Source organism: Bubalus bubalis, chromosome 13 (assembly GCF_019923935.1).
Source record: "Bubalus bubalis isolate 160015118507 breed Murrah chromosome 13, NDDB_SH_1, whole genome shotgun sequence".
NCBI lineage: Eukaryota > Metazoa > Chordata > Mammalia > Artiodactyla > Bovidae > Bubalus > Bubalus bubalis.
This window is the reverse complement of record NC_059169.1, coordinates 78,229,521-78,251,975: the sequence shown is the minus strand read 5'-3', so window position 1 is coordinate 78,251,975 and position 22,455 is coordinate 78,229,521. Positions and strand designations below refer to the sequence as shown.

At 38.9% G+C, this 22,455-nt stretch overlaps 1 protein-coding gene and 1 non-coding gene across 9 annotated transcripts in view; both read right to left on the bottom strand.

The window, feature by feature from the left end:
- The window catches only part of ELF1 (E74 like ETS transcription factor 1), a 117,287-nt gene that overhangs the window by 9,291 nt on the left and 85,541 nt on the right, over positions 1-22,455 (bottom strand). For 6 of the 8 annotated variants that reach the window (XM_044926863.1, XM_044926864.1, XM_025263053.2 and 3 more), the window contains 6 exons: positions 16,139-16,319; positions 9,296-9,403; positions 7,619-7,786; positions 2,439-2,522; positions 1,485-1,677; positions 104-547 (listed from right to left, as the gene is read on the bottom strand). In XM_044926863.1, the coding sequence (XP_044782798.1) occupies positions 104-547; positions 1,485-1,677; positions 2,439-2,522; positions 7,619-7,786; positions 9,296-9,403; positions 16,139-16,319 (1,178 nt within the window). The remainder of the gene's footprint in view (positions 1-103; positions 548-1,484; positions 1,678-2,438; positions 2,523-7,618; positions 7,787-9,295; positions 9,404-16,138; positions 16,320-22,455) is intronic. The other 2 variants (XM_044926866.1, XM_044926865.1) reach the window with 2 other exon arrangements.
- On the bottom strand, positions 7,368-7,439 carry TRNAR-CCU. The gene has a single exon. It is a non-coding gene; the product is annotated as a tRNA-Arg (tRNA).

The window sequence follows — 22,455 nt, the reverse complement described above, 5'->3', positions numbered from 1 at the left end:
TTTCATTTTTATTTTCACTTCTGAATCCTGACACATTTAACCAATCATGACTCTTGTCAGAACACGAAACAACGATCTGCACCAGTCACTTTAGCTTTCTCACCTAATACTCGGAACGGAAGGATTTAGCGTCTCCTCTGGCATGCTGCTGACAGCTTCTGCTTCTGGAACAGCTTGTACCGGCTGCACCACGTGAATAGTCCGGAAGAGCTGGGTAGGGTACGGAGTCTGTGTGGACTGTACTGTCCTCAGAGCCTCGGACGGCTGCACAGGTTCCATGGGATCTTTGGGTTTTGCAGCTTTCGAATTCCCTGGTTTCAGAACTGTAGTGGCTCCTCCTTTTATTCCTGGACTTGAAGATGCTCTCGATCGACTTGCTGGGTTCCTACTCGAAGTGGCTGTTGATGATAGTGAGGAATCTGAAGACTCTATGCTGCAACTTGGATCTTCATCATCTATATAAATAAGGTCTTTCGGCATATCCTTAAACTGATACACCAAGCGCTGACCTTCTACTTTTGCCAGAATACCCCTTTGGTAATAGTACCTATTCGAAACAGACAATTTTATCAATATTGTATTCGGTTAAACATAAACGAAAATAATACTCAACACAGCAAAACTTTTGTAATCATAAACAAGAGTTTAAAGTTGGAAACAAGTGAGAAAAGGATTTCTAAATGAAGGGTAGTTATTTTCTCTTCCATAGCTTACTATAACGTCCCTACCTGTTTTAAAGTCGACTCAGTAAATCTAAAACAATTTTCTATATAAAACTTAATGATGTACAAATAGATGTGATTCAAGTTTTGTCACTGATTCTAATTAGATCAAGAACCTAACAACTGTGAAGCTAAAAAATAAAATGCAAACTGCAACTAAATAGTTCTGGTTTAAGAAAGTTATCAAGTTATCAGATCTGGATGTTTCCACTAAGTTTTTCTCAAACATATCCCCAGATCTTGACGATTAAATGACATGATCAAAGAAAAACAAACTAAAGGTGGGTTTAAGAGGTATCTCTGTTCAACACTTTCACAATGGCTAACATTATTCTTGAAGCATTAACTTATTCCAACATAATGTATCATACCTGAGGTTCATGCTTAAAAATGCACCCTCTTATTAAGTACCTGCATTACCAACATTTGGTATTTTGTGCTGAATTTAAGTTTAATGGCTCAAAACATATGAGCCTTGTGGTCAATGTACAATGCCTGATGATAGTTTAACATTTTCTGATCTCTTCATAAATAAAATATCCATTATTTGCATGAAGATTTTGGGGGGAAGGAGAACATTTTCCCAGACTGAAATAATATTTCAATTTAAATACTCACTTCTATAAGTAGTGTGGTTTTAGCACTTCAATAGTAAAATTCACCATTTCTAAGGAAAACCCTCTGACTTTTTAGAACTTACCTGCTTTCTAGTATTTAAGCAACAATATTCTTCACACAATGAACTACAGAAATTTCACGTACCTGAGAGCTCTTCCCATGGTCTCATAATTCATGTCAGGTTTGTTTTTGTGCTTCCCCCACAACCTGGATACTGCTTTAGAATCTACCAATTTAAAAATGCCTTTTTCTCGCTGGGTCCATTTGATGTATTTGGGACAAGTGGCTTTGTCCTGAAGCAGTGCCAGTAAAAACTCCCAAAGATAAATTGTGTTTCCTGAAACAAAAGCAATTTCTTTTTAACTGAACCAAAACTTTCTTTGAAAGAGCACAATAAAACACAACTAAAGGTCTTATTAAGTTCCATCTATAATTCTATAAAACAAATTACACAGTTCAGTTAGTACTGGTGATATAATGGTCATAATTTCTAGAGTCTAATATAGATCTTTTTATTAGTCCCACATAAGTTATCTGAATAGAGCAATCCTGCCGATTAGATTTGTGATGACCTAGGGAGAAAGCATTTTGTAAGAAATTTTCTTTCAGCCTCTTTAAGAACCATTATTACATAGAAGAAAAGGAAAAAGAAATGTAAAAAACCTTTCAATAGTTGTTCTTTTTATATCAAGAGCCAGCAGATTGGCCTTAACAATTTTCTTCAAATTTGGGAAGCAGTTATGAAAATATTAAAACTCCAAGACAACGTAATAAAGCGTCTATGAACCGAAAACCTAATGTGGCTGAATTCTTCCAAGAGACTCATTATTAAATGAAAGGATGGACTATTTTGACAGGGAACTGAAAATCTCCTAATGGATTTCTTGTGCTACGTTATACCAGTATTTCTACAGAAAGTGATAACTGTGCATGTGGCAGGTGGCAGCAATAAGATCCATTTCAATAAAATCTGGTGTTTTCTACTTACAGTATGCAGATATTATTAGTGGTTTCTACTTACGGTATGCAGATATTTTAGAGCAATCAATGTTACTTGATCTATAAATATTATAAGGAAATTACAGTAGTAGTACTTACCCTTCCCATCTTTGTTTTTCTTCTTCACAGATATGTTTGGTGTAGTGGCTGGGGAATCTGGACGTGGTGGTTTAGTTTTTCTCCCTGAAATCACAATGGCTCTACATAAATATTTGCCCTCAAAAGTGAGAGAGAATGGATAATTTAGCTGTTTATAAAAGCTTTTTTTGTCATTTATCCTCAATTTCGGAGAAGGCAATGGCACCCCACTCCAGTACTCTTGCCTGGAAAATCCCATGGATGGAGGAGCCTGGTAGGCTGCAGTCCATGGGGTTGCTGAGGGTCAGACACGACTGAGCGACTTCACTTTCACTTTTCACTTTCATGCATTGGAGAAGGAAATGGCAACCCACTCCAGTGTTCTTGCCTGCAGAATCCCAGGGATGGGGGAGCCTGGTGGGCTGCCGTCTATGGGGTCGCACAGAGTCCAACACGACTGAAGCAACTTAGCAGCATCCTCAATTTTAAGTGCCAAGTATTTTACACATGGAACACATATTGGTTTCCTAAATACTACTTATTAAAAGGAAAATAACTTCAGTAAAAATTTAACATTAACATAGGTTAGATCACAGACACTTTTATGTAGAAAACAATACTTTGGCTCATTTGTAAAAATGAGATTAAGTTGAAACTTTAATTTTATCTTTCAGGTGACAATTCTTAAAATTTGGACGAACATTACTGATATTGATAAAACTTGGGCTCCAAAATCAAGCCATATAAGTCTGTCTGCCTCTTGGTTGGTTCTCAAATACTGGAAACTACCCAAAACTTCTAGATATAAAAAATAAGGTAAAATTGAGGTTAAATTTTTGTGAACCACATACTCAATTTTTATTTTGTGTATTTTTAAACATCTTATTCTATATTTCTTTCAATTTACAGTAAACAAACTTTATGGTTATCCATCACCCAGCCCCAGACAAATCAGAGTTAAAAGTGTATTTTGTTCAGCCTTAGTCTGGGTCAGCCGACGATTCTGAAGCCATGTTTGTGATCTCTTCTCCCCTATCTAGAGCCACAAGCTGGCAGCGATGCTGCCTACGACTTAGGCTGGGGCGATGATGCTATTGAACAGACTACCACCCTGCATGGCAGAGACAGTGGAGGTTAAGCATAAATGGATGCTTCAGTTAGCACTTCTAACCACGACCTTCTTGAATTTGACTCTCTCTGATCTAGATCACAAGGGCAAATGCTGAGGTAATTTAGGGAAGTGACTTAAGAAAGAAGACCTCTTTAGGGCTAAAGTCACAAGGTTAGTAGCAACACAAGACAAGTTCAGTTGCTCAGTCGTGTCTGACTCTTTGCGACCGCATGGACTGCAGCATGCAAGGCCTCGCTGTCCATCACCAACTCCCACAGCTTGCTCAAACTCATGTCCATTGAGTCGGTGATGCCATCCAACCATCTCACCCTCTGTTATCCCCTTCTCTTCCTGCCTTCAATCTTTGCCAGCATCAGGGTCTTTTCCAATGAGTCAGTTCTTCACACCAGGTGGCCAAAGTATTGGAGTTTCAGCTTCAGCAACAGTCCTTCCAGTGAATATTCAGGACTGGTTTTCTTTAGGATGGACTGGATGGGGACTCTTAAGAGTCTTCTCCAACACCACAGTTCAAAAGCATCAATTCTTTGGCACTCAGCTTTCTTTATGGTCCAACTCTCACATCCATACATGATCACTGGAAAAACCATAGCTTTGAATAGACAGACCTTTGTCAGCAAAGGAATGTCTCTGCTTTTTAATATGCTGTCTAGGTTGGTCATAACTTTTCTTCCAAGGAGCAAGCGTCTTTTAATTTCATGGCTGCAGTCACAATCTGCAGTGATTTTGGAGCCCCAAAAATAAAGTCTCTCACTGTTTCCACTGTTTCCCCATCTATTTCCCATGAAGTGATGGGACACAATGCCATGATCTTAGTTTTTTGAATGTTGAGTTTTAAGCCAGCTTTTTCACTCTCCTTGCTTTCACTTTCATCAAGAGGCTCCTTAGTTCCTCTCCACTTTGTGCCATAAGGGTGGTGTCATCTGCGTATCTGAGGTTATTGATATTTCTCCTGGCAATCTTGTTTCCAGTTTATGCTTCTTCCAGCCCAGCATTTCGCATGATGTACTCTGCACATAAGTTAAATAAGCAGGGTGACAATATACAGCCTTGATGTACTCCTTTCCCAATCTGGAATCAGCCTGTTAATAGCAATACATCCCAAGACAAACTGAATAGGAAAACACTTCTGAAGTTAAGGTGAGTAAGAGTCAAGGAAAGTGAAAAGTGAAAGTGAAAGTCACTCAGCCGTGTCTGATTCTGTGATCCCATGGAACTCTCCAGGCCAGAATACTGGAGTGGGTAACCTTTCCCTTCTCCAGGGGATCTTCCCAACTCAGGAATCAAACTGGGGTCTCCTGCATTGCAGGCGAATTCTATACCAACTGAGCTATGAGGAGAAGAAAGTCAAAAGAGTCATTCTTCAGGCCTGGCCCCTCCTGAGACTAACAGATGTATACACGTGGAAAATAGGCAGCCTGGTGCCTCAAATTCCATCACTGCAGACATCTGCAGAGAACCTACAGAGATTTCTAGTTAACTGTGTCCATTACTGTGAGGATTAGAAGCCAGACTTCAGTTAGCTGCTATCCTTCTGTTTTATTTTCCCTAATTTTTTCTCTTTTTAAAAAATATTTATTTATTTGGCTGCACTGGGTCAGCCGCGGTATGCAGGATCTTTGATCTTCGCTGCAAATGCAGGAACTTTAGTTGCCGCATGTGGGATCTACATTCCTGACCAGGGACAGAGTCTGGGTCCCCTGCATCGGGAGCTCAGAGTTTGAGCCACTGGGCCAGAGGGCAGTCCCGATAGTGCTGTTTTTATCCCGCTGTTTTCCTCCGCTAGTGTCAGTCATGGCAGATACCGTCAGCAGCCTGCCCAGCATCCATCATCTCCACTGTCTTCCTCACTGTTACGGTGACGATGCACACCGCGTCACATCAACTATAGATTAATTGGGTATATAAATTTTGTGAAGTTATTTCTCCTAATACTTTGAACATATCCAGCCCTTCCGGTCTTTCATGGGAGCTTGTAGCCAATTCAATAATCAATCCTCATCAGGTAATGCAGTTTCTCCCTGATTGGTCCATTTCTTCCTCTTTTTTTTTTTCTCTTGTTTTGGCTGTGGGTTGCAGGGAGTCTTTGATGTTCCACATATTTTTAGTATAATCTATTTCGGCCTGCATCTATTTTACTTATGCTACTCAGGATTCACTACGCTGGGATTAATATCATTCTGGAAAATTTCTCAATCTTCATCTTTGAATATTGCTTCTTCCTCACTCTACACATTCTCCCTTCCTGGACCTGTGATTAAACACGTAGATCTTCTCAAGCAATCCTCACATCTCTAACTCTTTTATTATTTTTTATTCTACATCAGCTGTAGACTGGAGCTCACTGATTCTCTCTTCAGCAGTGACTAATTTGCTATTTAACCCAAATATTATGTGTTCTATCTGGTTCCTTATCATGTCAGTTTTTCACCATTAAGTAGGATATTAGTCTTTTACTTTCTAAAAACAGCTTTATTGAGGTATAACTGACATACAATAAACCTGCTTATGTTTAAAGTTTATAATCTGATAAGTTTTGACATATGTATACACCTGTGAAACCATCACTCAAGATAATGAACATATTCTTCACTCCCTAAAGTGCGTTTGTAATCCTCCCTTTCCCCACCCTGCCCCATCCACAGGTAACCAACCACTCGTTTTCTATCATTATAGATTAATTTACATTTTGTACAATTTCATATAAACAGAATCATACTCTTCTTTTATGGCAGGGGGTTGGGAATCTGGCTCTTTTCCTCTAGTACAATTATGTTAAGGTTCATCCATTTTTGTCTTATGTATCAACAGTACATTCCATTTTATTGCTGAATGGTCTTTCATTGTATGGGTATTACCACATGTTTAACCCAATCGGCAGCTGATGGATGTTTGGGTCATTTCCAGTTTGGGGCTGTTGCAAATAAAGTCACTGATAATTTAAAATCTAGTCATAAACCTAGGTTAAGGTAAACCTAGGATTATGAATTCTCAAAAGAACAATTTTTCCACCCAGCTACAAAATACAAGTTTCCTTAACATCTGTCTGTCCCAATGAGTGGACTGCTTTTCCCCTTAGAGTATAGCCTTCCAAGGACCCCATGAATTATATGCTGAGTTCTCTAATACCCCATTTTGCTTTGGACCAAGACTTTAGCATGTGCTTCTACTTGGAATATAAAACCAAATCCCCTGGACTTCCAGACTGACATAGCCTCTCAGCCCTTCAGGGCTGTTGCAGTGTCAGCTTCATTCTTACTGTTGTTATTTTCCTCTTCATCTGTGGCTCTTGAAACTTCCCTTAATTTCATGTGAAATTAGGTTACACAGTGGCTGGTGATGCCATAAACGAAGATATTAAACTCAACATATTAAACAATCTGGAGCAGAATCACAAGGCAAAGAAAGGGAAACGTATCAGCGTTAGGATGTAAGTATGGTTCTAATTTGTGAATTTTAATCTTTAAAACTCCCTCTGGCACGTTGTATCCTCTTCAATTACTTACCTGCTGATTTACCACTTGGATTCTTCCCACTGGAATCTTTTATTAGAATCTATGCTGGTGGTTTTCAAACTATGTTCTCCAGGAGAAAACTGAACAGGTCTTAGCCCTGAGCTCTTTCGGAGCTTGTAGATACAAGACTGAGGCTTAAAAAGTTGGGAAAATCCCTTTTCTATAAGACAGACCAAATATTTTTAAAGTATAATTCTTTTTTTTTTAATTTATTTATTTGGCTGGCCAGGCATTATTTGTTACAAACACGATCTTCAATCTTTGATGCAGCACGCGGAGTCTTTAGTTGTGCCATGTGGGATCTCGTTCCCTGACCAGGAATCGAACCCAGACCCCTGTATTAGGAGTACAGAGTCTTAGCCACTGGACCACCAGGGAAGTCCCTAAAAGTACAATTCTTAAAAAATGAATCTAATATGAAGAAATAACTCAATTTGTTTTATACCAATTTTATCTTACAGACGTTTTAATTGGTGTAGAAATATCCTTGACTAAAAGTTACCTTTAGATTCCACATCAAGAGTGGACTGTTTTCCCTAAACAGATTAACCACCTACCTTTCTTTCTCTTAGGTTGTTCTGGTGAAGAGGGTCCTGGTGAGTGTGCATATGTCTCTTGAACGTGCTGAGTTTCCATCACTTCAGGAATCCCATCTAATGTGACGGATACATGGGTGACTGGGGCAACAACAATGTCATCTTCAGAGGAACTAAATATATTATTATCTAATGGGAATAAAATCAACTTTGTATTATAAATCAAAATAATTTCATAACATATTTCGTATTTCTTTGAAGATTAAAGAAGAAATGAAATCTTGAATCTAGCCCCTGGTTTTTACTTCCTCTGCCCTAAGTCAAGTTCCCTGGATCAGTCCAGGTTTGACTGGACCATTCAATGTCTTCCTGACTTGACTTCCTATCCCCAGTCCATCCTGTCTCTCTTCTGCATTTTTGCATTGCCGCTAAGGTTTTTCTCCACAACCTAAGTCTGACCTGACCATATCATTCCTCTCTATAAAAACTTTACAGAGTGAAAATTAGAAAGAAAAATAAAACTGACATATCTTCTCATTGTTTACAGGTGGAAAAAAGAACAACCAAACTCCATACCATACCATTTTGAACATCCACAGTATATAACCCATTATGAAACATTACTTCAGTTATACCAAAGCATTTTGAATCTTAAACATTTCATTCTTTCACAGATCTATGTCTTTGGTTCAATCGACTCCCTCTACCTTGAATGCCCTTTCCTGTCTTCTTCTACACATGAAAAGCTTATTTGCCACTAACAGCCCACGTCAAAACATTCCTTCCAAAAAGTCAGTCACCAGTATTTTCAGCTAGAGAAATCTCTTCTTCCAGAACACTCTGCTATCCCTCTTTTGGCCTTTATTTTTGCTATCCCTCTTTTGGCCTTTATTTTTGGCTTTTACAGTTATTTACATAAATAACTATCTTCAAAAGAAAACTGTAAGCTTGAGGAAAGAAAAAAAAATCTATTCATTTCCATATTACTGCCTAATGTATTGCTGTGCATACAGAAAATCTTCAATAAACATCTTAAATTGATTTAATAATAATTCATTTTATGAGTCTGATACTTCCTTGTCAGAAAAGTCCAAAGGAGAACATGGATTTAAAAGCAAATCAATAAATGTGGTAGGAAATTTTATGCCATGAAGTCTTCAGTGGATTTTTTGCCTATTCACTGATGAATACTGACAGAAATCACTACATTTTCATTGTTTGGACCCTAAATACACTAATACTTCACCAATGAGGTTAAGAAGATACTCTGCATAACCTCTCTGACACCTAAATTACCTTTTTATTCTCAAAGTCTTCATTCCTCAAATCTAAAAAAAAAATCCTGTTTGACTGAACACTTTAGCAAAGGTACCTCAACCAGTACTATACCTTATAATGCACTTAGGATGCTAAAAAAATAAAACATCACTCTGGTCTCTTGATGTTTATCATCTAAAGCAGAGAGATGACAGGAAAGGTTTTTCAAAGCATGTAACCATAGTTCTACTGTAGAACATAGGAAACTATATTCAACATCCTGTGATAAACCGTAACAGAAAATATGAAAATATATGTGTATGCATATGTGTTACTGAATCACTTTGCTGTACAGCAGAAACAAACACAACATTGTAAATCAAATACACTTCAAAAAAAAAAAAAAAAAGGCATAAGAACGTGAACAGCCGCAACACTCACTCATGCGCTTTTCATCCAGCATAGGGCCAGGAGAATCCATGTTGAGGAGCGCCTCAGCAGCCTCGATGGTTTCAATTGTTTCATCCCCATTATGACAGGAAGCTTCTACTATAATACATTTAAACAGAAAAACAGAATTAGCACGAGACATCTGTTGTTCTAAAATACACAGGTTTGGGAATTTCCTGGTGGTCCAGGGAGGAGGACTCTGCTCTTTCACTGCAGGGGCCAGGTTCGATCCCCGATTGGGGAACTAAGATCCAGTTCCTCCATAATAGTTAAAACCAGAAAAGATAAATACTTCAATAAGCCTAGTAAAGTTATTAAAACAGGGCACTGTAACACTTCCTATTAAAAACGTAAGCCTTCTATTTAAATTATTTAAAATTTTGTAGATTTAAGGCATAGTAGAAAAGCAGATTACTCTTCTGTCAAGGCTCTGGAATTTCATGAATTGAAGGAAATATCCCACTAAAACTAATTTTTTTCTAAATACTCAGGCAAGTAAGGCACAGATAAGTCAATAATCAATTACCATCTTCTAAACATTTATGTAACTCTAGCTATTCATTTATATAAGCTTTATAAATATTTTAAAGTTCTGCTAGGTAGATGAAAATGATGAAATTAGTTTGTGTAACTATTTAATTACATAGCAATTAAGAAAATATTACAAGAAGAATTTCAAATCACTTCTTTGTCAAGCTTTTATAATGAGAAATATCAAACATACACAAAAGTAGAGGAAATCATACAATGAACTGAATGTATCAAGGGCCCAGTTTCAATATTTAATAATCAATTTTCCTTAATCTATACTCCCCAGCTCAATAAAGACACAAGATTATTTCAAAGTGAACCTCAGACAGCCTGTCTTTCATTGTAAATATCAGCATATACAGACAATACCATGGTCACATCTTTTACAAATTAATTATTCTTTAAATCAGATATCCCTTTAATACTGAAATTTCTCTGTCTCAAATTTTTTTAAAAGTTGGTTTGTTCACAACAGATTTCAAACAAAGTTCATGCATTACACTTGGTGGCATACACCTTCCTTCCTATTTTGTTTTGTTTTGCTGTTTATCTTAAGAGAAACAGGGTCAATCTGTTTGTAATTTCCCACATTTTAGATTTTGCTGATTATATCTCTGTGGTGTCACTTACCACAGCCCTCCCCCATGTATTTCCTGTAAACTGGTAGATATTTCTATAAGAATGACTTGATTCACATTCAATTTTTTGCCAACAATACGTGAAGGTAATGTTGTGTGATTCTATGTGCTTTTTGAAAGTAGGTAGTCTTTCTTCAGTACTGCTAGACTGAGAATCAGTTTCAAGTGTTGTCAGCCTGATCCAGTCATCATTAAATTTTCCAACAGCCTTTCATCTAAAGGCTTTAGCAGTTATTGATGACAGTTTGCCTAGATCCAGGAGTTCATTAGGGATTCCAAAATGGTGATAATCATAATCTTATCATTCCTCTCGCATTTATTAGCTAGAATTCTCTATGAAGAAGAACTTGCTGTCATCGACTATCTGGTTACCCTGAGCCACGGTTTATACAATAAGGGCAAATTAAATGCCTGGATCTTTTTCTGTTATTCACTAATTTCAGAGTAAAAAACAGGATCTTTCAAAAGTGACCACTGAGTTTAAAAGATTTTTGTTAGTTTCTAGTTTATGTTTCTATGTTTAAATATAAGCAAACACATACATATCATTTTTATTCTCTCCCTTATCTTAAATAATAAATAACTATTCATGCTGTATTGACCCTTGCTTTTTAAACTTCATATACACTAGAAATCATTCCACAGCTACATACAGAAATCAAACTACCTTTCGAATTTCAAAAAACATAAAGCAAATTTAATATCAGTGATCTAATTTGTAAAAGTCTGTTTATTACACTCAGCCTCAGTGCTCAGGGCAGGAAATGCAAAATAAATTGGTGAGTCCTACATAAAACAGGAATGAAAACCAAAAAAACAGTACAACTAAGCTTTTAAAAATACAGAGAAAATGTTTTTCCATCATTAAATGGATTACAAAAATTTCTTGCAGGCAACACTAAAACCCACAAGCTTTTTTTTTCTCCCCGTTTTACTGAGATATAATTGACATGCAGCACTGTGTGAGTTTAAGGTGTACAGCATAATGATTTGATCATTTGAATCATGAAATGATTATCACAATAAGTTTAGTGAATATCCATGATTTCATATAGATATAAAATTAAGGATACAGAAGAACTTTTCTTGCGATGAGAACTGAAGAATTACTCTTAATTTTTATATATAACATGCCTCAGTGTTACTTATATTTATCATACTGGACATTATATCCCTAGTACATTATCTTTTAAATGAACATTTGTACCTTTTGACTTTGTCCAATTCTCATTCCCCTCTCCCCAAACCTCTGGTAACCACAAATTTGATCTCATTTTCTGTAAGTCTGTTTACTTGTTTTCGAAGTACAGCTGACCTACAACACTGTTACTTCCTCAACATAGTGATTGGGTATTTCTATACATTTCCAAATGATCACTATGATGTCCAGTTACGAAATGTTACCATACTAAGACACTACAGTTATTTACTATACTCCCTACACTGTACATAGTAATACATACATAAAGCTGTTCATCACTTAAGTTCAAATGCATTTTAACAACCCTGCATTTTTAAAAATTAATTTATTTAAAATGGAGGCCAATTACAATATTGTAGTGGTTTTTGCCATACATTGACATGAATCAGCCATGGACAACCCTGCATTTTTACTCCCCAACTCCACGTTTACTGTTCTTTGACATCATGCTTTACATATTTTTGTTCTGTGTATCTCAACTACAATTATTGTGGATACAGATAATTTCACTCTGCTTGTCTTTTAACCTTTCTACATGGCTAATTCACTATCTTTGCCTTCCTTTCATGATTTTCATGTTTCTAGTTGTGGCCTTTTCTTTTTCAGTTAGAAAAGTAACATTTCTTATAAAGTTGGTTTGTGGGTGCAGAACTCTTTTGGCTTTTGCTTGTCTGTAAAACTTGATCTCACCACCAAATGTGAATGAAAGCCTTGCTGGGTAGAGTGTTCTTGGCTGTAGATTTTTCCCTTTCAGCACTTTAAATATAAGGAACCATTCCCTTCTGTTCTGCATGGTTTCTGCTGAAAAGTTGCCTTGTGGCCTTATGCAAGTCCTTGTTTGTAACTTGTTGCTTCGCCCTTGCTGCTTTTAAAATCCTTATTTTATCTTTAATTTCTGCCACTTTAATTATAGTGTGCCTTGGTGTGGTCCTTCTTGGGTTGATCTTGTTTGGGACTCACTCTGCAGGAATTCCTGGACCTGGATGTCTGTGTCCTTTCCCGATTAGGAAAGTTTTCAGTTATTATGTCTTCAAATATGTTCTCTGTCCCTTTCTCTCTCTTTCCTCTGGGACCCATATAACACAAACATTAGTACACACGATGTTGTCTGAGAGGTCTCTTTAACTGTCTTCATTTCTTTTTACCATTTTTCCTTTTTCCATTCAGCTTCAGTGATTTCCAACACTGTTTTCCAGCTTGCTGATCCAATCCTCTGTATCATTTAATCTACTGCTGATTCCTTCTAGCACATTTTCATTTCAGTTATTGTACTCTTGCTCTCTGTTTGGTTGGTCTTTACATTTTCTAACTCTGGTAAAAACTTCTAACTTCTTGCTCTATGGATCCATTCTTCACCAGAGTTCCTTGAACATGTCTACAATCATTACCTTGAGTTCTCTATACAGTAGATCACCGATCTCCACTTGACTTAGTTGTTCTTCTGGGGTTTCATCTTCATTTAGAAGATTATTTCTCTGTCACCTCATTCCGCCTAACTTGCTCTTTTTATTTCTGTGTATCTGGTAGGTTGGTTACATTTCCCGATCTTGGAGAAGTGGTCTTTCGCAGGAGACCTCCTGTGCATCCCAGCAGCGCTCTCCCCTCTGGTCACCAGAGCTATGCGCTCTGGGGCGCCCCCTAGAGGACTGTGTGGCTCCTCGTGTGACAGGCTGGCTATTGTGGGTGAACTGGCTGGTGCTGGGTGGGCTGCCAGGACCAGCCTTGCACAGAAGCTGCCAGAGACCCCAGGTGGTCCCAGGGCTAGTGCTGGCTCACAGATGGTCAGAGTCAGGTTCTAGAGTGGGGAGTTGTGGGGCCTGGGGCCCCAGATCTAGGGTTAACCTGCTAGAGGCAGGGCCAGTTCCTGGCACAGCTGGTTGTGGGTCCCAGGTTCTGTGTCCCCTAACTGGTGTTGACCCACTGGTGAATGGGGCTGGATCCCAGAGAAGCTGGGCTGATGCGTCTAAAGGGGTCCATCTCCTTTAATAATTTCACTTTCTGATCCTCAAGACTGGTAAAGAAGAAGAATCGCCACATAGGAGTTCTTAGTCAAATGCTTTTCAAAAATGTTTAACAACACAACCTTGTTTCAAAGGAAATTTTATATAAAACCCCAACATATAAACGTATTAAAGTGGTATTTTCACATTGCATATTTCATAGGTTAAAACAGTGTTTATGAACAGGAAAATTTGAAACCAGGGATTATAGATGACAGCAGCCACCTAAAGTAAGTCTCACATCCATAAAAGCAGTTTGATCTTTTTATTATTAAAAATTTCAAACAGAATCAAAATTCTGGGACACAGTAAAATGAATTCTCACATACCCATTCTCAGCATCACTTGTTATCAATACATAGTCAATGTTCTTTCATCTCATGCATCCTCCACGTACTGCCCAAGGACCCCCTCCCGACACACTGTGACCTTCAGGATTTTTCTGAAGGAATCTCTGACAGCATATTTTATCTCTAAGTATCTGAGTATATGTATCTGAAAGCTAAAGAGTCCAACACAATGCTATTATCATACCTAAAAATGTTAACAACATTCTTCATCATCTGAAGTGCTACCTAGGTCTCATAATTACAGCTTATAACCTGTTCTATCCCCTCACCACCAACCCTGCAGCCTCTCAAAAGCGTGGTACTCACCCCTCCCCAACTCTGGAGTAAGGGGGGCTATAACATCCCTTCATTTCTCATGACCTGACTCAGACAGGCATGGAAGAGTTAAACAGAGGCTTGGGTTGGAAGATAAGAAAGGTAAGAGAGAAGAAACACGAAAACAGAAAATCTGTCAAAATATGGGTTATTTTCTGGATCTAGGCGCTTGTCTGCATCTCATCATCAGCTGTCTTCAAGTCCAAGCCCAGGAGTGAAGCACTGAAAGGAAGAAATGATTCCTTCTCCTAAAGACACAGGATCTGCTTTCCTAGTCTCTGTTTCTCCTCTGAGGACCAGTATCTTCCTTGGCCACTAAAACCAGGAATAAACACTCCTTCAGGGAAGACTCTGGTTCCCAATCCACAGAGAGTGTGGCCTCACCCTAATGCATCAAGAAAGTAGATCAGAACACACTGCAAAAACCCTGTTAGCTACACAACACATCTATATATGCACAGAGGTGGTCACTCTGTTATACAAAACACAAAGATCACAGTCAGCGATGAGTAGAAACCTCTAATTGAAGTAATCTAATTCCCTTATTGATAAGGGAAAGACAAGTCTAGATTCATTAAAAACTTTCACTGAGCTGCTCTGGACAAAGATGTGAATATATGAGAACATGCTTTGCAAAATATAAGAGGACAATACAAAAATTAAGTGTTGCTGGTCAATATTATCAGTGAGGGTGCAGTCACTTGATGTGTGACATTAGGCAAGTCACTGAACTTCTTTAATTTCAATTTCTTTTTCTGCTGAAAATTAAGTGAGATAACGTACTTTTACAAAGACCTACTATGTTAATATGATACAATGATAAGTAGACGATGCCAGTTTGGTGGTATTCTTGCGCCAAAATGCATTATCACATTCCATCATGAGAAAACAGAACAGAAATAGAACTGAGAGACATTCTACATGTCTGACCAGTACTCCTCAAAAGTGTCAGGGTTATAAGAGACAAGGAAAGACAAAGGAACCGTCACAGATTGGGAGTGCCTAGGAAAAAATGACTACCAACTAATCGCAGTGTGAGATTCTAGATAGGCTCCTGGAACAGAAAAAGGACATTAGTGTGAAATGCGTGGAATACAAATAAAGGCCAGGTTTAGTTGATAATACTGTGAAAAGTGTTAATTTCTGGTTTTTAAATTAATAATAAATATTCAAATAATTTTTACTTCCAAATAGTTTATTTTCTCAAACACCTCCAACATCTCTGGCCAAGATACAGGTAAGTTTAAGTGTATAAAAATAAAAATGCATGCACCAGTTTCCAAAACTGATGAAAAAAGTACCACCTCAACACTCAGACAGTGAGCTCTTTGGTTTGAAATATCCTGCTAGTTCTGAGTGAAGAAATCTTCCTGAAACCCCAGCACCTTATCCTACATTTGGGTCATGGCCTCCTATATATCTGCCTTCTGTGGCAGCAATAACAAAAGAGCATGCCTATCTTCTGCCCCACAGGCAACCTCTCGTTGTCACCAGGAGTGCAGAGCTAGGCACACACAGTGCTCAGTGAAGACCTGGTGAACTGAGCTGGTGTGGCTCCTCTCACACACCTCCTCTTTTGTCGCCTTCATCTCCGTCTATATAGGAAAGAAGAGGGGGAGGTGAGCAGGTGCTATGAGCCACAGGCAGACCAGAAGGGAAAGGGCACTTCCTTCTCCCTGCAGGGCTCTACCTTCTGCCACTAATGACGCTACTCAAAACCGAGTCGGGAACGTTCCTCCAGCCCCCATGTCACAGAGAGAAGCCAACGCCTACGACGACGCTGCTCAGGGTGCACAGACCTGTGAGGGTGATGTCGTCCTCATCCTCATCGATGATCTCCTCCTCAGCGACGTCCAGGGAGCTCTCGGTGATCATGTCGTTGGGCTCCTCCACACAGGCCAGACCTGCGTAGCTGTTAAGAATATCAGCACCAGGAACATGCTCCACAATGACGGCGGGGAAAATAGCTGGATCACCAAGCTGGGAAGGCAAGGGGAAAAAAAGATTAACCAAGTTTTGCTTTTGTTAAATACAACCCAAACTGATTTATACTGGACATCAATTTAGTTTTCACATCATCAGCTACTTGTATGTATGTACAATGTAGTATGTACTACAAACTACAATGTATGTACTACTACATACATTGACAATCCTAGGCTACAGAGAATATACATCTACTATGACCAAATAATTTTGGGTCTTTTTTTTTTAACTTATTACTTTGGGTTGGGGTATAGTCGATTAACAATGTTGTGACAGCCTCAGGTGAACAGCGAAGGCACTCAGCCATACATACACGTGCATCCGCCCTCCCCCAAAACCTCCTCCCATCCAGGATGCCACATGACACAGAGCAGTTCCCCATGCTTTACAGTAGGGTCCTTGCTGGCTATCCATTTTAAACATAGCGGAGAACTTCCCGGTGGCTCAGTTGCGCCTGCCATTGCAGGTGACGTGGGTTTGATCCCTGCTCCGGGCAGATTCCACATGCTGTGGAGCAACTAAGCCCGTGCAGCGTAACTACAGAGCCGCGTGATCTACAGGCTGTGCTCTGCAACAAGAGAAGCCACTGCAGCGAGAAGCCCACACGCTGCACCGGAGAGCAGCCCCCACTTGCCACACCCAGAGAAAGTCCTGCACGCAGCAACGAAGATGCAGTGTGGCAAAAAGAAAAAAGAAAGATCCCACGTGTAATAACTAGGACTCAGTGCAGTCAAATAAATTTTAAAAATAGATAAATAAATATAGCAAAGTGTACATGGCCATCTCTAACTCCCTAACTATCCAATTGGGTCTTAATAGCCAAGTTTTCACCAGGAATTTCTATAAAAGTATGTTTTTAAAGTGAACTAAACTAAAAACAAAAACTAGTATCATGAATAAGAAGTGGCATACGAATAAGCGTACAATTAAATAAAACCTCAACCAAAGTTTCTTGGACAGAAAAAGATCTGTGAGCTTAATAAATATTACATCGTCACTTGGCACACAGGCCGTGCAATTGCTTTTGACTGAAATGGGAAAATTAACTTTCACTTTCTATTCAGTCATAAGATCAGGGAATCTGAGAACTGAAAGAGCTCTAGTCCAGCCATCTTGTTTCACAGATGAGGAAACTGACCCAGAGAGACTTTTTAATAGCCTACTCAAATATCAGTTAGTCATGAAAAAATTCAACGTTAAAGTGAAAATAAAATAAAATATGCTTTCTAAGTATTCCGTTGTTGTTAGTCGCTAAGTCGTGTCTGACTCTTGCAACTCTATGGACTGTGGCCGGCCAGGCTCCTCTGTCCAAGGGATTTCCCAGGCAAGAATACTGGAGTGGGTTGCCATTTCCTTCTCCAGGGGATCTTCCCCACCCAGGGATCAAACCTGAGTCTCCTGCATTGGCAGGTGAATTCTTTACCACTGAGTCATCAGGGAAATCTCATATCTAAGTATACATGAATCATGATACTATATAATAAGGGCTGTCTATAAAATAATTATTTCTTAAAGTAAAAAGGCAGACACCTTTTAACTTGTCTCATATTGCTCTCCTTGTCATATGGTAAGAGTATTATTCGTTACACTTCATATTAACGTTTCTCTACAAATCATCACCTCCTAAGCCACTAATACATATTAAAGTCTATTGATTTAAAAAAATCAATTAGTGATAGACCTCATTAAGTTTCTACCTCTTTTACTTTATTTTTTTTTTTTTATAAATTTTATTTTATTTTTAAACTTTACATAACTGTATTAGATTTGCCAAATATCAAAATGAATCCGCCACAGGTTTACATGTGTTCCCCTCTTTTACTTTAAAAATTAAAAAACTTCAGACTTTAAAAAGTTGTAAAAGTAGCACATTCATTCTCGTACAATCTCTGTAAAAGAATTCTCTGACAACCTTCATTCATACTCCTCAAACATTAATACTTAATCACATTTATCATCCTCTTTCTGTATTACTCTTTCTATATCCATAGTTTTTGTGATTTATTTGAAAGTGGAAAACATATTGACCCTTTAACCTTAAACACTTAAGCATATATTTTCTAAATATATGATCATTATCTTATATAAAGATAGCACAATTATCAAAATTGTGCTTTAATTGTGCTTTAATTATCAAAAAGTACCCTTGATACAGCACTATTATTTAATCTATAGAATTTACTTAAATTTCTCCAATTGTCTCACTAATGTCTTTAAAAAAAATTTTTTTTAATTGGGATCAAGATCATAATTTTCATTTGGTAAATATCACATTTCTTCATGACAACTTCTCTAATTTAGAACAATTCCTTTCTTCTCCTTTAATCTGGAGCAGTTCTTCAGTTTGTCTTTCATGATCTTGACACTGGGAAAATAAAGGCCATTTGTTTCATAAAATGTCTCCCAATTTGGGTTTGTGTTAGTAACTCAGCAAGAATACCAAAAAGCAACGCTGTGTCCTTTCAAATACATCTTATCAGGAGGTCCTAAATACCGATTAGTCTCACTATGAGTGATATTAACTTTGGTCATTTATTTAGTTTGGATGCAGTCTACCAGACTTCTCTACTATTACTGTATTTCCTTTTATACTTAGTAAATATCTTATGGGAAGACAGCTCGTGTAAATATCCTTTTTCTTAAAATATGTAGGGAGAAAATATTATTTATGACTTCATTATAACTTAAGCATCCTCAATCTTTTAAAATTAATATGTTTGTAGCAGCGTACAGAAGTTAAACACTACTGCGAACATAAGAATTTAATTACCCAAATTAAATATATGATATCATAGGTACTAAATACCATCCATGCTTTCTGAATGCTATGTTCTGAAATTTATAAATAATATTAATACTAAAGCATATTTGGATGGTTTTATTTTCAAATGTTTCTTCCTATTTCAAGAGGAAGTTAGTGAGAAGTAACCAGCTGCCCAAATCCTAAGTTTTGAAACAGAAAGAGGCTCAAACATTACAAAGAAAAACACACACAGGGAGGCGCTAGAGGGAGCATCACATAAAGGGGCCCAGTACAGTCACTGCCTTGCACTTTTCTCTTTGGAGAATGAATTGTCGCACAAGCAACCCAACCCAGCAGGGCACGTGCTTGTCACAACACTTCTTTTCTTCTCTCCTAAGAGCTCAAGTTAAGCTCCTCATCTAACAAGGCTAAGCCCAAGATTGAGTTAATTTTCATGAATTCATTTTATGCCACAACAACTACACATCAGGTAAGGATATGGCTTACTATTTCTATCTATTGGCAAATGAAGAATTAGACTAAGAAATTTACCCAAGGGGATGTCTCTAGTGGTCCAGGGGTTAAGACTTCGAGCTTTCATGCAGGGGACACAGGTTCAATCCCACATGCCATGCTATGTGGCCAAAAAGTTAAAATATTAAAAAAAAATTTACCCAAGATTAGCACTAAGTCTGGAGAAGGCAATGGCAACCCTCTCCAGTACTCTTGCCTGGAAAATCCCATGGACGGAGGAGCCTGGTAGGCTACAGTCCATGGGGTCGCTAAGAGTGGGTACGACTGAGCGACTTCCCTTTCACTTTTCACTTTTATGCATTGGAGAAGGAAATGGCAACCCACTCCAGTGTTCTTGCCTGGAGAATCCCAGGGACAGAGGAGCCTAGTGGGCTGCTGTCTATGGGTCGCACAGAGTCGGACACGACTGAAGTGACTTAGCAGCAGCAGCAGCAGCACTAAGTCAGAGACAGAGGCAGGTCAATGCAATTCACAGGAGAAGCCCTCAAATGGAAGCAAAGAATTCCTCCCTACCCACATTTATTTTGAAATCTGGGGAGTGAGTATTTAGACTGTGGCTATTAAGAGGGATCGCTCCAAAATTTTTCTGAATCCATACAGTTCCCAAGTTTCAAATAACTACAGCTGCTTGTTACTACTTTCTACCTCATCCCAGTCTCTTATCCTGGAAGTGGACTGGAGCTGATGGCTCTGTTCTCCAGATATACAGGTGTTAGGAAACACCCAGTCATGTACTCCTATAACCAACACTGCTTCCCTGGTGGCTCAGATAGTAAAGAATCTGCCTGCAAAGTGGGGAGACCTGGGTTCAATCCCTGAGTTAGGAAGATCTCCTGGAGGAGAGCATGGCAACCCATCCAGTATTCTTGCCTGGAGAATCCCCATGGACAGAGGAGCCTGGCGGGCTGCAGTCCATGGGGTCGCATTGAGTCGGACGCGACTGAGCGACTAAGCACAGCACAGCAGTGCCCCTCTCCAGAAGCAACCGCTGTAGCCAGTATCTTTGTTCTGTAACAGAGGCAGTCTATGCATAGTCAAGTATATTCTAATTTGCTTTAGACGATCATTTCTAGGACACTTCCAGGTTTTAAGATGTACTTTAAAGGCACGGGCATGAAAACTGTCTGTTTACAAGCTTATATCAGAAGAGATGACTCATTTTTAATGGGCTAAATGCAGGGAGGGGGGAGGCAGCCATCTCCGCACAGTGGTCACATACCTTCTGGCTTTGCTACTGCTATTAGCTAATACTTATTAGCACCAGGCATTTTGCTCACTGCTTCACACGGATTACCACCTTATGTCCTCATCACAAAAACCCAGTGAGAAAGGCACATCCGATGATTTTACCTTATACACGGGAAAATGAAGTCTCAAAGAGAAGGGAAACAGTTCACTGTAAGTGGAGGAATCTTAACCCAAAGTTGACTCCAGAGACCAAGTTCTTTACCTTTTCACTATTACAGCCAGCCTGAAACATGATGCTGTTTTGTTCTGGAACTTTTTTTTCCTTGTACGTATTTATTTAGCTCTGTTTAGAAACACAGGATAGGTGAGGAGCTGTGTTTGGGGCATGACTTTCAGTGTTATCTTTTCCAGGACTTCTCCAATCCAAATCTACTATAAACCACCTTGAGCGCACAGCCAGCTCCTGCCACTCCCCAGGGACTTCCCAGGATCACTCCCAATTTGGCCGTACTGTCTTCTCCTTCTAAATACTGGCTCGTCTCATGAAAAACACAGGCCACTCTTCTCTAGTCCACTGAGATGTGTATTCACAGTTGTTCAACTCTTAATTTCTCCAGGGTGCTGTTAATTCATGTACAATAAATAGACTAACTCTGTGTCTCAGGTAACCAGCCTCAATCTGTATACACAAAATAGATCCAGGAAACCCTTCTCAGGTGACTGGAAAGACACTTCCCCTCTATAACCATAAAGAGAAGGCAAATACATACTCCAGAAATGCCTGCTGCTGATCTGGGCTCATGGTGAACTCCTGCCTTATAAACTGAGTCATTAGGAACTTTAAAACTTCATAACCACACGTTAGCTGTACCCAGCCAAGCTCTTCTGTCCATGGAATTCTCCGGGCTAGAATACTGGAGTCGACTGCCATTTCCTTCTCCAGAGGATATTCTCAACCGAGGGATCAAACCCAGGTCTCCTGCATCACAGGTGGATTCTTTACCATCTTTATGGCAATTAAAAAATATACATATATATATAGCCATGACATTAAAAGATGCTTGCTTCTTGGAAGAAAAGCTATGACAAACCTAGATAGCATATTAAGAAGCAGAGACATTACTTTGCCAACAAAGGTTCATATAGTCAAACCTATGGTTTTTTCAGTACTCATGTATGACTGTGAGAGCTGGAACATAAAGAAGACTGACCACTGAAGAACTGATGCTTTTGAACTGTGGTGTTGGAGAAGACTCTTGAGAGACCCTTGGACTGCAAGATGATCAACCCAGTCAATCCTAAAGGAAATCAATCCTGAATATTCGTTGGAAGGACTGATGCTGAAGCTGAAGCTCAAATACTTTGGCCACCTGATGTGAAGAACTAACTCATTTGATAAGACTCTGATGCTGGGAAAGATTGAGGGCAGGAGGAGAAGGGGACGACAGAGGATGAGACGGTTGGATGGCATCACCAACTCAATGGACACAAGTTTGAATGAGCCCCGGGAGACGCTCCGGGAGATGGCCAAGGACAGGGAAGCCTGGTGTGCTGCCGTCCATGGGATGGAAAAGAGTCAGACAAGACTGAGCCACTGAACAACAACAAAATAGTAATTCAGGAATAGTAACAGGAATTGTTACAATAGTAACTTGTTATAATAGT